Source organism: Canis lupus, chromosome 30 (assembly GCF_048164855.1).
Source record: "Canis lupus baileyi chromosome 30, mCanLup2.hap1, whole genome shotgun sequence".
NCBI lineage: Eukaryota > Metazoa > Chordata > Mammalia > Carnivora > Canidae > Canis > Canis lupus.
The window spans coordinates 39,178,941-39,193,295 of record NC_132867.1 but is presented as its reverse complement, the minus strand read 5'-3'; the positions used below and the strand labels follow the sequence as shown (position 1 = coordinate 39,193,295).

Sequence of the window (14,355 nt, the reverse complement as noted above, 5' to 3'; positions counted from 1 at the left end):
ACTGTACACGTTTTTATTTCTAGAAATTCAATTTGGTTCTTTTACAAAGCTGCTATATTGTTTTTCACAATTTTCTGTTTCCTAAGGATATCCTAAAGCCTGCTTTTATTTTGCTAACCATAATTAGTCTGTTGACAGTTGAATCTGCCAATTACAATTTGTCTGAAATCTTTGCAAGTTATTTTCCTGACTCTAGATCATGGAGGTTTTTTTTTTTTTTTTTCTCGACTGGCTACGCACGGGGCATTGCATTTGGGAAAAAAAAATTATATATATATATATATAATATATATTCACTTGAGGCCAGTGGAAGTAATTTAGTCCTGAAAATATCTGTGTTTGCCTTGGCCAGGGCCTGAGTCATTACCACTCTGGGGCCATCTATAAAAATATATATACAGTCACGGTTTGAAAACTCATGGATGACCCAGCCAATTAAAAACAGGCTATAATTCAACATGAGCTGTTCATTTGAAGTTAGTGTCTACCCTGATGGAGTTGGGCTCCCAATTTTTTTGCATGGAGGTTCTACTGTCCTATTCTTCAGAGCTCATTTGGGGGATTAACAATTGCCCTTGGATAAAATGCGGTTTCCTGGTATGCTCCCCACCCCAGAGGTGCCTCTTTGGGGAGCAAAGGCAGATGGTGAGCTCAGTTGGGAGTAGGGGGCAAAAGGCGGCTGGGATGTGAGAGGCGTATTATGGTAAACAGGGAGTAATGCATTTTCAACAGGAGTGCTGTCGACTGTAATGCACAGCAAGCAGGGGATACAAAAGATAAGGGGAAGATGAGTTTAGCCCTGTGACTGGTAGCTGAGGATAATGAGGCCTCCTTCACGACATCTACGCCTGCACACGAAGGGGACTCTCCAGAGAGGCCTTCCCTGGACACTAGGAGAATAAACCCAGAGCCTCACCTCTCCCCCTATTACTCTTCTTCATGCCCTTAGCACCAATTAGGCCCCCCTCCGTGTCTAAGGAGCTGTTTATGTCCGCCTCTTTCAGGAGAATATAGGCTCTACCAAGGCAGGGCGTCACCCTGCACACTGCTGGGCCCCAGTGCCTTTGCACAGAGCCCGACGCCAAAGGCTTTCTCAACACATCTCTGGTGAACACGTGCGTACATGAACTAATGTGAGAACCGATGATTCCACTGAAGGAGACACAGGTCAGGAGGGGAGGCAGACTGCAAGGGGAAGTGTCAGGAGTCTGGTTTACACACTGAGTGTTGCTCAAGGGACACAGCCCATCAAGGGGAGGGAAGGAAGGAGGCTCAGAAACAGGAAAGGAGCCATCCAGCTAAAGGTGATAAAGGCACACCTTGGTTTTCTTCTTACAACACTCGGGCCACTAATGGACATTCACAGCAGATGATGATTGCAACCACACCTCAATGTCTTAGAGCCAGAGTAGATACTAGGTGTCTTTTTATTTTAATTAACCAATTTTTTTTTAGAGTAGTTTTAGGTTCATAGCAAAAAAATGAAGGGAGAGCAGAGGTTTCCCATTCACCCCCTGCCCTACCCCACGCAGAGCCTCTCCATCAACATCACCCACCAGAAGGCACATTTTTTACAAATGCATAAATCTTCACTGACATGTCATAATCACCCAGAGTCCACAGTTTACACTAGAATTTATTCATGAGGTTGTAAATTCTATGCTTTTAGATAGATGTGCAACCACAGGTTTCCACCATTATAGTGTCCTACAGAGTAATTTCACTGCCCTAAAAATCCTCTGTGCTCTGCTTGTTCATCCCTCCCTCACCCCAGCCCCTGGCAACCACTGATCTCTGTACTGTCTCCATGGTTAGGGCTTTTCCAGAATGTCATACAGCTGTAATCATACAGTTAATAGCCCTTAACAATGTGCATTTAACTTTCCTCCACATTTTTTGCAACTTGATGGCTCATTTCTTTCAGGACTGAGTAACCCATGGTTTGGATGCACCCATTCGTCTCTTTACCTACGGAGGAACAGCTTGGTTTCTTCCAAGCTTTGACTATTATCTTTAAAGCCTCATAAACATTTATGTGCAGGTGTTCATGTGGACATAAGCTTTTAACAACTTTGGGTAATACCAAGGAGTGTGCTTGCTGGATCGTACGTAACAATAGTTAGAATGAGTTAGTTTTGTGAGAAATGCTCCAAACCAGCCAAAGTGGCTGTACCTTTTTTGCATTTCCAACCAACAGTGACTGCGAGTTCTTCTCGCTCCACATCCTCACCAGCATCTGGGGTTGTCAGTGTTCTGGATCTTGCCTATTCTAATAGATGTGCGTGGTGTCATTGTTTTAACTCCCATTTCTCTTGTGACATATGATGTGGAATATCTTTTCATCTGCTTATCTGACATCTGTATATCTTCGTTGGTGAAGTGTCTGTTAAAGCCGTTGGTCCATTTTTAAATTAGCTGTTTGTTTTCTTATTGTTGAGTTTTAAGAGTTCTTTGTGCATTTTGGCTAACAGATCCCTACCAGATGTATCTTTTGCAAGTATTTTCTCCTGGACTGTGGCTTGTCTTCTCATTCTCTTAACACTTTGAAGAGCAGACATTTTTAACTTTATTTTTATTTATTTTTTAATTTTTTTTTTCCATTTTTAACTTTAAATGAAGCCCAGCCCATCAATGATTTCTTTCAGGACCACGCCTTTCATGTTGTATTTAAAAAGTCATCACCACACCCAACGTCATGTAGGTTATCTTCTAGGGGTTTTATAGTTTTGCGTTTTACATTTATGTCTGGGATCAGTTCTGACTCAATTTTGGTAAAAGGTATAAGGTCTGTTTCTAGATTCGTTTTTCGCATGTGGATGTTCTAGTCTTCCAAGACCATCTGTTGAAAAGGCTGTCTTTGTTCCATTGTATTGCCTTTGCTCCCCTGTCAAAGATCAGTTAACTAGAGCTATGTGGGTCTATTACTGAGCTTTTTATTCTGTTCCATTGATCTGTTTGTCTATTCTTTTTTTAAAAAATATTTTGTTTATTTATTCATGAGAGACACACAGAGAGAGGCAGAGACACAGGCAAAGAGAGAAGCAGGCTCCATGCAGGGAGCCCCGCGTGGGACTCGATCCCGGGTCTCCAGGATCACGCCCTGGGCTGAAGGCAGCACTAAACCACTGAACCACCCAGGCTGCCCCTGTTTGTCTATTCTGACACCAATACCACGTTGTCTTAATCACTATAATTTTGTATTTAAGTTTTCAAGTTGGGTAATCCTAGTCTGGTAACTTTGTTCTCCTCTAATACTGTGCTGGCGATTCTGGGTCTTCCTCCTCTCCATATAAACTTTTGAATCAGTTTGTCAAGATCCACAAAATAACTTGTTGGGATTTTGATCGGGATGGCATTGAAACTACAGACCAAGTTGGGAAGAACTAGCATCTTGACAACATTGAATCTTCCTATCCATGAACGTGGAATATCTCTCCCATTTATTGTTTCTTTGATTTTGTTCAACAGCACTTTGTACTTTTCCTCATATAGATCTTGTACATATTTTGTTAGATTTCCACCTACGTATTTCATTTGGGGGGGTTGCTAATTAAAAGGTATTATAACATTTTTAGAACTGCTAAGATTAAATGAACTAATATCTGGAGTGTTCTAGCACAGACAGCCTGAAGCTGAGACACTGCATTACTTATGCACTCTGCACTTTGTCCTATAAGGCTCTGAGGCAGCCAGAGACTCTGCTGGGTTGGTGGTGAAGTTGTTCAGAATCCTGGCCAGCTGACCAACTACAAGAAAAGTAAAGGCTCTCCACATCCTGGGAGGCCCCCTAGGAAGGCCACAGGACAGTGGAAGGGCTTACCCTTCCAAGCTCTTCCAACCTTGGGGGAGGAAGCGTTCATCATCTTTCACAGGGCCAGAAACCCAGACAGAGGAGCTCCAGGGAAGATGCAAGTCTAAGTTCAATTCAATTCAATTCACAAAACATTTATTAAGCACCTCCTAGATACCAGGCACTATTTAAACCCCAGAGATACATCAGAGAACAAAACTGACAAAGACCCAGGACTTAGGCAGCTCACCTCCCAGTGCAAATTTATGAAAAGCAAAGCAGCTTTTCATAACAACACAGATCCCTGGGAAGGACTGACCTGCAGTCAGGAGCATGCCAGTGGAAAACCCTCCGCAACCAAGAGGAGCAGAGTGTGCGCAGCAAGGCCCCAAAGGCTCTTGTGCCAGGGGTCATACGGAAAAGCACTGGTGATGCTGGGGGGCCAGGGATGCTAGAGGTGATGACAAGCAGGACATGAGGCTTCCCTGGAGGGAAAAGAAGCCTGAGGTTGGAGAGGGCAACTCTTGGGTGAAAACCTTCAACCCTTTTCTAAACCATAACTTTGTCAGAAGCTTCCTTGTCTCCAAGAGGTTGAGAGGAGAAATCCAGGGACTGTGAACTCTGGGTTGGCAGATTTCAGTTTAGAAATCTCTGAATCTGAATGGGGTCAGAAGCAGCTGGGAGAGGTGAAAGGAGCATATAGATTGAGGGGCTGTCTGCCCTTCTTTCAGCTGCCATTCTGGGCTGCGCCCCTTTTATTCTGGGAGCGACCCGGTGGGCCGGATGTAACGCACACATGAAGGTCTCATGCTGACCACACAGCCACTTGTTCATGAACAGTCATTGCTCTTGGGTAGGACTGGTGGGTGAGGGTCCAGGGCAGTACGTCTAAGCTTCTGAACTGGTTTCATCTTTTCTGCTTGTCAAGTTGTTACTTGCAGACTGTTTCTCTGCAAGTATCTCAAAGGTGCCAGATCCTTTTGTGCAGATAATCCATGTTGACTTTGGGGTTTTCATTTGAAAAGGTGTTTCCCGCAGAAATCAAGAGTTGAGTCACACGTTCACTACACAAATCCACCCTGAAATGGACACGTACGGTGTGAGGAAGAGTCCAAATTTTTGAAGTGTGTTTCTCCTAGTTGTGACTGCAGAGTTTTATATCCCATCGTACAAAATGCTTCTTACACGTTTCGTGCGTCATCATGTTGGTCATGGTCAGCATCCTGGGACGAGGAAGAACTGTAGCAGAATTCACGCATCTCCTGGAAGAGGCCCTCATGCAGGGAATGAATCATTTGTGGGGAGAAAAGACACCCGATTTCATGCACTCGAATGACACAAAAGTGTGAGAACAGCTCCAAGGGTAGGTTGGAGCATGTTCGTCAGAAGAGAGGGTCCATGTGGGGACTGGAAAAGAGGTTTTGGACACAAGTGCAATATAAACCAGTAACATAAACCAATATTAAATAGTTGGTGCGGGAGATGGATGATGCCGTACGCTCCCTTGAGCTCAATCCCAGATCCCAAAGTACAAATAGGATAACTTAGTAGCCCACAGCACCAAGCTAGAACATGGGTCTCAGCACCCAGGCCCTGTAGTCAGGCGTCCCACCTTCCTGGAGGGCCATGCGTCCTTTCCTGAAGGTGTATACAAATTGAGAGGTCACCAGCATCTTTGAGGGGCCAGGGGAGAGTGCGCACACACTCACAGTGACCTCCTAGACTCTGTGTGACCCCCGCATGTCTCTTCCTCCTCACCTTTATCCCCTGTGTGATCTGTTTACTTGCGCCTCACCTGGAATACAAGATCCCTGAGAAATAAAAACAAGCAAACCAACACCCAAACTCAATCCCTTTGCTGCTGGTTTTCACTTTTTATGAAACAATTTTTGCTGGCTGCAGTGGCTAAAACTCTCAAGACGAAGAGCATGGAGATTGGATCAGATGGACTCTGATCCCCTGGTTCTGTCTCTTAGCAGCTGGGTGTGAGCTAATGAGGGGGGAGGAGGGCCCACAACACCCACGTCAGAGGTGAGAAGATACAGACAAGGTACCAGAACACTGCTGGATGTAAAAAAAAAAGCACCCTATCCACAGTCACTATTATTATTTTAATGCGTTATTTGGTCTCTCACTGTCATAAGCAATCACGAGAAAAACTAGCTGAATTTCAGCTTTGATTTAGAAAAAAGTTAAGTAAGGGACTATCACAGACACTGTATGATACCTGTCCTCGGATATTCCAATGAGAAAAGATCTTTCTTTCTTTTTCTTTATTTTCTTTCTTTTTCTTTCTTTTCTTTCTTTTTTTCTTCTTTCTTTCTTTCTTTCTTTCTTTCTTTCTTTCTTCTTTCTTTTCTTTCTTCTTTCCTTTCCTTTCCTTTCCTTTCCTTTCTTTCTTTTCTTTTCTTTTCTTTTCTTTTCTTTTCTTTTCTTTTCTTTTCTTTTCTTTTCTTTTCTTTTCTTTCTTTTCTTTTTGAGAGAGAGAGTGTATGAGCAGGGGAAGAAGGGGCAGGGAGGCAGAGAGAGAGGGGGAGAGAACCCTAAGCAGGCTCCACTCACAGACTGGGTGACCCACGGCCCTATCTCACTGGCAGGAGATCATGACCTGAGCATAAATCAAGAACCAGATGCTTAGCTGACCGAGCCGCCTAGGCTCCCCGAGAAGGGATGTTTCTTAAAGGCAAGTCCCTTGGGAAAGAAAACAAAACATCTCAACAACACACGCATTAACTGTCCCCAAATGCTAAATGCAAGAAAACAGACTATTCGTGAAACTCAGTGATTTCCAAGTTGGACCAGCTGCCGCATGGAGGCGGCCCCGAGCTGTGCAGGGCTGCCCTGGCCGTGACCCCACATGGCACCCGCAGCACCCCGCTCTCTCCTGCACCTCCTGGTCACTTGCTCGGCCTCCTGACAACCACCCTGCCTGGGGCGGGTTCCCAGGCCTTGAAACGCGGGTCATTTCAAGCACTTCCTTTTGGGGGTCCTCGGAGCACTGCAGGTCCTCGCGGTGGAAGGACTGAAAGGAAGTCACTGCCCTCCGGGCGCTCCACCACCCGCCCAACGGGACCCCCTGCCCGACACGGGGGTCCTGCCCAACACGACCTCCCCCAAAACCACCACCCCCCCGCCCAACACGGGGGTCCCGCCCAACACTACGCCCCGACAGGACCCCGCCCGCCCCGCGGCCCCGATGACGTCACCCCCGCCCACGCCCGCCGGGACCGAGCGTCCAGTCCCCACGATGCTGCCCCGCGGTCAGGGGGAAGCCCAGGTGGCCGGGCCTGACCCCCGCTCCCCCCACCCGGGCCGGGCGCGTCCCTGGCTGCCCGCGTGGGGTCGGGGCACGTGGGGGGGGGCCCGGGGCCCGGGTCGCGGCCAGCGCCCCCAGGCGGCTGAGAAGAGGCCGGCCCGGGTCGCCCGTCCCTCGCGCCACGTCCCCGACGTGAGGTGCGGGTCCCCGCGACAACGGGCGGGTCCCCCATCCCGGGTCCCCCCATCTCGGGTCCCCCGCCCCGCCCCGCCCCGCCCCGGCCCCCTCACCCAGCCGCCGCCGCTCCTCTCCGCCCGCCGGGGTCCGAGCGCGCCGTCCTGCCCGCGCCATCCCGCCCGCTGCGCACGCGCCGACCCCCGCCCGCCGCTGGGGGCGCCCTCTCCGGACCCCCGCCCACCCCGGGCCCCCCCCCACCCCGCGCCGCCTCCCCGCCCCCACCCGGGGACCCCACCACCGCGCTCCTGCCCCGCCCAGGCACCCCTCCCACCGTGCCCCGGGGACCCCACCATCTCCCCCTTCCCCTCCCACCGTGCCCCGGGGACCACACCATCTCCCCGCCCCTCTGCACCCCGTGTCCCGGGGACCCCACCATCTCCCCGCCCCTCTGCACCCCATGTCCCGGGGACCACACCATCTCCCCGCCCCTCTGCACCCCGTGTCCCGGGGACCCCACCACCTCCCCCCCCTCCGCCCCGTGTCCCGGGGACCCCACCATCTCCCCGCCCCTCTGCACCCCGTGTCCCGGGGACCCCACCATCTCCCCGCCCCTGCACCCCGTGTCCCGGGGACCCCACCATCTCCCCGCCCCTCTGCACCCCGTGTCCCGGGGACCCCACCATCTCCCCGCCCCTCCACCCCGTGTCCCGGGGACCCCACCATCTCCCCGCCCCTCCACCCCGTGTCCCGGGGACCCCACCATCTCCCCGCCCCTCTGCACCCCATGTCCCGGGGACCACACCATCTCCCCGCCCCTCTGCACCCCGTGTCCCGGGGACCCCACCATCTCCCCGCCCCTCTGCACCCCGAGTCCCGGGGACCCCACCATCTCCCCGCCCCTCCGCCCCGTGCACCGCACCGGGGCCCCATCACCACCTCCCGGGCTAGGTGGACGGGGGAGGCACCAGGAGACCTCAGCCGCCTTCCCGTGGAGGCCCTGCCACAGGGCACCCCGCAAACTGCCTTAGGCTTTCCGGAGGCGGGTGCTGACACTGCTCAGCTAGGTGCCCCTGCAGGAGGCCCCACAGGGCAGTTCCTGAGGCGGACAGGGGCTTGCAGGAAAGGTCAGGCCTCAGGGGAGGGCCCCCTGTGGGGTCAGGTGTCAACTCTCCTGCCCAGGCTCCAGCTCTCCCCTGGCCACACCTGCTCCCGCTCCTGCAAGCCAGCGTCTGGCTTCCTCTCTGCTCCCCTCGGCCCCTTGTAATCGTGATTCACTTTTTGAAAGTATGAGGACCCCCCAGGAAGGCCTTTAGAACGAATCCCCGTATTAAAATATTCCTGTGGAAATGCTGAGTCCGTTCTCCTGCCCTGCCCCGCAGGACTTCTGCAGAGTTGGCGTGAAGCGGGTTAATGAATGAAGCGGGTTAATGACTTCTTTGCCTGCAGATGCACCTGTGGTCCTGCGGGGCCCTGGTAGGCGGGGCCTGTGTTTTCTCTGTCCCGCGTGCACAGCCCTGGGGTGGGGGTGGGGGGACCCAGCAAGCACTCAGCCCTGGCATGTGCGCTGAATGAGGGCCTGTGAAAAGTCCAGGCTTCACGTTATTCAGCTCCCTCAGAGCATTTTCTCCCCCAAAAAGGTTGTATCAGCCAGCTCAGGCTGTGACAAAATACAAAATGCCACAGACTGGGTGGCGTAAACAGTCCCAGTTCATCTTCTTCACAGTCCTAGAGGCTTAGAGGTCCCAGATCAAAGTGCCTGCAGATTAGGTGCTTGGGGAGGTCTCTCTCTTCCAGGTTTGCAGACAGCTGCCCTTGCTGTGGGCTCACCCGACCTTTCTCTCTCTCTCTCTCTCTCTCTCTCTGTGTGTGTGTGTGTGTGTGTGAGAGAGAGAGAGAGAGAACTCTGCTCTGTCTTCCTCTTCCTAGTAGGGCTCCAACCCTCATGACCTCAGCTACACCTAGTTATCTCCCAAAGGCCCCACCTCCAGATGCCCTGGCCCTGGGGTTAGGGCTCCAACAGGGCTGATGAAAAGACACAAGCCTTCAGCCCACGATATCCATACCCAGGGCCACGCAACCTTCCAGGAGGGAGTTGGGGGAGTCCACTCCCCAAACCCTTTAGGTTTCAGATGAAGGAAGACATTGAGAGGCGCGTCATGCGACTTGTCAGAGGTGATGTTGTCACACCCATGTGTTAGGTATAAATCTTCTCTCTGCGAAGGCCTGACTTTCAAGGGACCCACCTTGGGTTCAACTGGGAGATACACTAAGCTAGTATTTTTGGAACATTTGTTGTGGGAAGCTTTTGGCTCCTACCAGGAAATTGCAATTTGAGTCCAGGCCACAGGGATCAAGAAGAGGGTTGATTGATGTCACACCTTCAAACACCCTAGCTAGTCATGAGTGTTGACGCATAAGGTGTGTTTGATCAGCATGGGGTGTGGCTGGAGGAAAGCAGTTTTGTGGGAGAAACAAGACCATTCATTTGTTCTTGACTCATCACACAGAACAAAAGTCAGAATGGCTGATGAATGCAAAGCAAAGACTCCCTTGGTCACGTTGCCTCGTAGCCATCACGCCAAGGAACCTGACATTGGAAACCTCCTTTTAGACATGAGCAAAAAGCTGCTTTTCCCTTATAAAGTGAAACAGCGATCAGCACAGTGGCAAGTAGTTAAATCCACACACGCCTATTTTAGAGGTTACAGGAGAATTTTCAAAATCCCTTAAATAAAAATCTCTGCCACTTTTTTTTTTTTTAAAGATTTTATTTATTTATTCATGAGACACACAGAGAGAGAGGCAGAGACACAGGCAGAGGGAGAAGCAGGCTCCCTGCGGGGAGCCCGATGCGGGACTCGATCCCAGGACCCCCGGGGTCACGGCCTGAGCCAAAGGCAGACGCTCCACCACTGAGCCCCCCAGGTGTCCCATCTGCTTTCTTTCTAAAGGGAAAAACAAAAGTAGTTTTCACTTTTTCACTGACTCATGATCTTTTGGTCACTGCTAGCCTCTCTGTCCAGTGTCTTAACGAGGCGGTGAGTGGATGATTAAATGTTTCACTATTGATGTTGATGCGCCTGTTACTTCGATGACTTCATTTTATAACCACACGGTGCAACAGAGTAGAGCTGCTCCCATGTCACAGATGGGGCCGCCGAGGCCGCTGAGGATCTGAGAAGTGCGGTGGGCTGCTCCATGTCCCACAGCTGGTGGGACTCGGCCTATCGTTTGGGCATCTGTCACACGGCATTATAATGACGTGGTCCCCTCAGCTCGCCACCTACCAGTCCAGGTCCGTGAGTGGCCCGTGGGCAAGAACTCTCCCAGACTCGTGTATCCGGCTGCTAAAATGATCCTTGGCACGTTGCAATTCTTAATGCACTTGAATGAACGAAAGCATGAATGAGTGAACAAATTCTATGGAAAATGGGCTAGAGCAGAGACATCACATGATTCAAATGCATAAATTCTAGGTCCCAATCCTGGCTCCGCTTTTTCTCTAGCCAGCCCTTCATTTTGTCACCTGCGCAATCACAGGACGGTTACCGTTATTAACCATTCACCGCCACCCCCACCTCCCCAGTTTTCACAAAAATGAAGTGAAAGCCTCTTGTAGAGGGGGAAGCCAACGCAGACAAGTGGAATGCTGACGGGTCTAAGGGGGAGGGAGCAGCGGAGCACCGTCGGCTCCCCCAACCCCAGGCGGAAGCTGAACCCCCAAATGCGCACATGGAGGCCTGGGATTTTCCCAGGTCCTGGCGGAGCAGAGCACAAAAAGCGGGCTGTCTGCAGGCTGCTCTGCACCCTGGCAGCTGCTGTGGGTTAAAGCGTATGCCATGCAACTGCAGGGGGTGCGAAATGTTCCCCAATACCAACCCTCTCCCCAGCCTGCGACTTACACCAACATAGTGCTGGGGGGAGACCTGCTTCTCAGCTGGGGCTGCACGATGAACCCCAAGCACATCTGGAAAGTACAGAACCAAGGTCTCACCCCCGAGGTGCCCAAGTCATTGCCCGGGAGAGATTCCAGGAAGTGAGGTTTTTAATTTTTTTTTTTTTTTATGATAGCCACAGAGAGAGAGAGAGAGAGAGGCAGAGACACAGGCAGAGGGAGAAGCAGGCTCCATGCACTGGGAGCCCGACGTGGGACTCCATCAGGGGTCTCCAGGATCGCGCCCTGGGCCAAAGGCAGGTGGCAAACCGCTGCACCACCCAGGGATCCCCGGAAGTGAGGTTTTTAGAAGAACATGTAGGTAACTCCGCTGTATGAGCAAAATTAGATCTTACTGAGTTGGTATGTAGGGTTTTCCTTTCCTTTTCTTTTTTTTTTTTTTGTAGGGTTTTTCAATCCGGGCAGCATTATTGATGTTTGGGGCCAGATAATCCTCTGCCGTGGGGCTGTCCTGGACAGGGTGGGACAGTTAGCAGCACCGCTGATCTCCATCTACTGGCAGGCCAGTGGCAACACCCCCATTGTGACCACCACAGATGTCTCCTGGGAGGCAAAACAGCCCCCCAACTTCAGTGGTTGAGAGCCACTGAATTTGACAATGAGGCTGGGAGGAGAGATGGCATTTGATACTCTGGGTCATCCTAGGTCCTGCACCACCTGGGAGCTCATCAGACTTGCAGACCCCTCACCCCACCTGAAGTGGGATGCTGGTTTTCACAAGATCGCTGTGTGAATGTTTGAGAATATGGCCAGGGCACCGGTGTGGTGTCCCCTGGAAGCAGTTTTATTGAAACAGCAATTCACCATCTGCATCCAGACAACATGAGATCAGAGCCAGAGGTCAGTGTGGAAGGGACGTGATGGTGGGCGGTGTCGGAACCTCCCAGACAAGGACCCAAGGTGGCTGGGTTCCTTACAGGAGAGCTCCACCAGGTGAGAGAGACAGTGGGAGGCCAGATGAGAGGGTGTACCTAGAGTGTACCTAAGGTGGGCCTTCCTGGATGGGAGGGCCGTGGGTGGGGACAGCCAAGGGAGAGGAGCCTTAATGACCGTCACAATCAGTGAACTGGGTGAGCAAGCCCGTTGCTATCACAGACTACCTGTTCCTCCCACATCTCCCTCCCAGACACCTTGCAAATGACAGGCAGGTGAGGCCACTTTTTCCAGGTGTGTGAAGGGGCTGCCCCCTGGTGGGTCAGGGAGCATGGGAGAGGCTGACCCCGCCTAGCCAGGGCCATCAGGGCACAGGGTGGCAGCAAGAGCCACTGCAGAGCTGCTGGGGAGCACGGAACCGACCTGCAGCCGGCCCCCCACTCTATCCCCAGACATCCCCGCAGGTGAGAGCTGGCAGGAGCATAGATGTCAAGGTTAGCTTTGAAAGGCAGGGGGAGCCACAGAAGGGCAGCCTGTGGGGATTTGCACAAACAGGATGGTGGCCCCGTGATGTCAATCCAATATCCAACTGGCACCCTTCCCGCCCCCATGTCATGTGGCAGCTCAGGTTTATGAGACTTGGCTTTTTTGTTCACCTCTGTCCCGGCATGTAGCTTGCTGCCCCACGGATGGCAGTTCCTTGGGAGATATCCTTCCACTGAATATATGGATGGATGCATGGACGGACAGACGGATGGATGGATGGATGGACAGATGGATGGATGGATGGGTGGATAGCCCTCTGACCCTCTCCCCTCCCCTGACCCTCTCCCATCCCCCACAGCGCTGACCACTACCTGGTGGTGTTTTAGGCACTTCATTGTGAACTTATTACCTGGAGTGTAACCCTTGCCCGCCACTGCAAGCTCCATGAAGATAAGGTCTTTGACCCATTCACAGCTGAGTCACCAGGGCCTCAGACAGGACCGGGATCAGAGCCCCCACTTCCTAAATATTTGTTTAAGGACCGAATAAATGAATAAGCAAATAAGGTAGAGATGCAGCAGGTTTATTTTCATAACTGCAAGAGTGACCTCTTCCTTCTTCCTCTTCCTCTGATGACTTGATTCATTTTATATTTACCTGCTTCTGGAAAAATTATTTGGAGGTTCCCTAGCAAAGGACCAAGAGGGGTGTCTTCATTTTCCTCATGCCACAATGCCAGGGGGCAGTTTTGTCTCTTGGATACACTCTCTTCTCTTTCACAGACATTAGAAACTGCTTGTATTAACATTTCCTACTTCTTCTACAAGTTTTGCTTAGCGAATGCTTTAATTCATCCATCCCTCGATCCCTCCATCTGTCTGTCCGTCCATCCACCCATCCATCCACCCATCCATCCATCCATCCATCCATCCATCCATCCATCCATCCATCCAGTGAAAGGATATCTCCATCTGTCCATCCATCCATCCATCCATCCATCCATCCATCCATCCATCTATTCAGTGAAAGGATATCTCCCAAAGAACTGCCATCCATGGGGCAGCAAGCTATGTGCCAGGACAGAGGTGAGCAAAAAAGCCGAGTCTTGTAAACCTGAGCTGCCATGTGACTTGGGTGTTGTATCCCCGTTTTATAGGGAGGCGTTGTCAGAGGGGCCCTTTCCTCTTCCACTCATACAGCTGCTCCGTGGAAGCCTAGAAGAGCCGGCATGGGGGCCAGTTTTAAAGGGTGAGGGAAATGAAGGCCTTATGGACAGGTGAGGCATGGCTGACCATGTCACGAATTGTGAGACAGGCTGCCCCGACCATGGCAGGTAGCCCAGGCTTATGGCCTTCGGCCTTCTGGAGGGTTAGGTGAGTTCAAAAGCTGCTCCCTGCTAGGCCCACAGATGGGTGCGTGGGTGAGCATGGGGGCATGGAAGGGGCTGGAGGAGTAAGTGGATTCAAGGGGAGGGTCACAGCAGCTCTCCAAGAGTGAAACTGAGGTGTTTTTGCCAAGTGCCGTGGTACTGGAATGGATCTCAACACACACCCCTCATACACTGAAGATTTATACCGTCTGGGAATTCAAAACGTTTTAATGGGCTTGTAAAAACCATAGAGAAATACAGACAAGCATGCATTCACTGATCTGGAACAGAGTCCTTATATTCCCCAAGCCTGGTGTGATCGTAGGCTCCCATGGCCTGTTTCCCACTAGGTAACAGTCAGGCTAGGACACCGGCCAAGCTAACCAACATCCTCAGGGGGACAGCGTTAGGTCCTCACCCAATCTCAGGTCCTGCTGAGACGGCCTTCC

The 14,355-nt window shown here is 51.5% G+C and overlaps 1 protein-coding gene and 1 long non-coding RNA gene across 2 annotated transcripts in view; one reads left to right on the top strand and one right to left on the bottom strand.

Moving 5' to 3' along the window:
* FAM3B (FAM3 metabolism regulating signaling molecule B) overlaps positions 1-7,403 on the bottom strand; it is a 53,525-nt gene extending 46,122 nt beyond the window's left edge. Inside the window, exon 1 of the mRNA XM_072807041.1 lies at positions 7,337-7,403. Within this exon, the coding sequence (XP_072663142.1) occupies positions 7,337-7,397 (61 nt within the window). The 5' untranslated portion in view covers positions 7,398-7,403. The remainder of the gene's footprint in view (positions 1-7,336) is intronic.
* A 4,329-nt stretch (positions 7,404-11,732) lies between these two features.
* The window catches only part of LOC140621709 (uncharacterized), a 37,832-nt gene continuing 35,209 nt past the window's right edge, over positions 11,733-14,355 (top strand). The window contains exon 1 of the long non-coding RNA XR_012021478.1: positions 11,733-12,111. This is a non-coding gene — a long non-coding RNA (uncharacterized lncRNA). The remainder of the gene's footprint in view (positions 12,112-14,355) is intronic.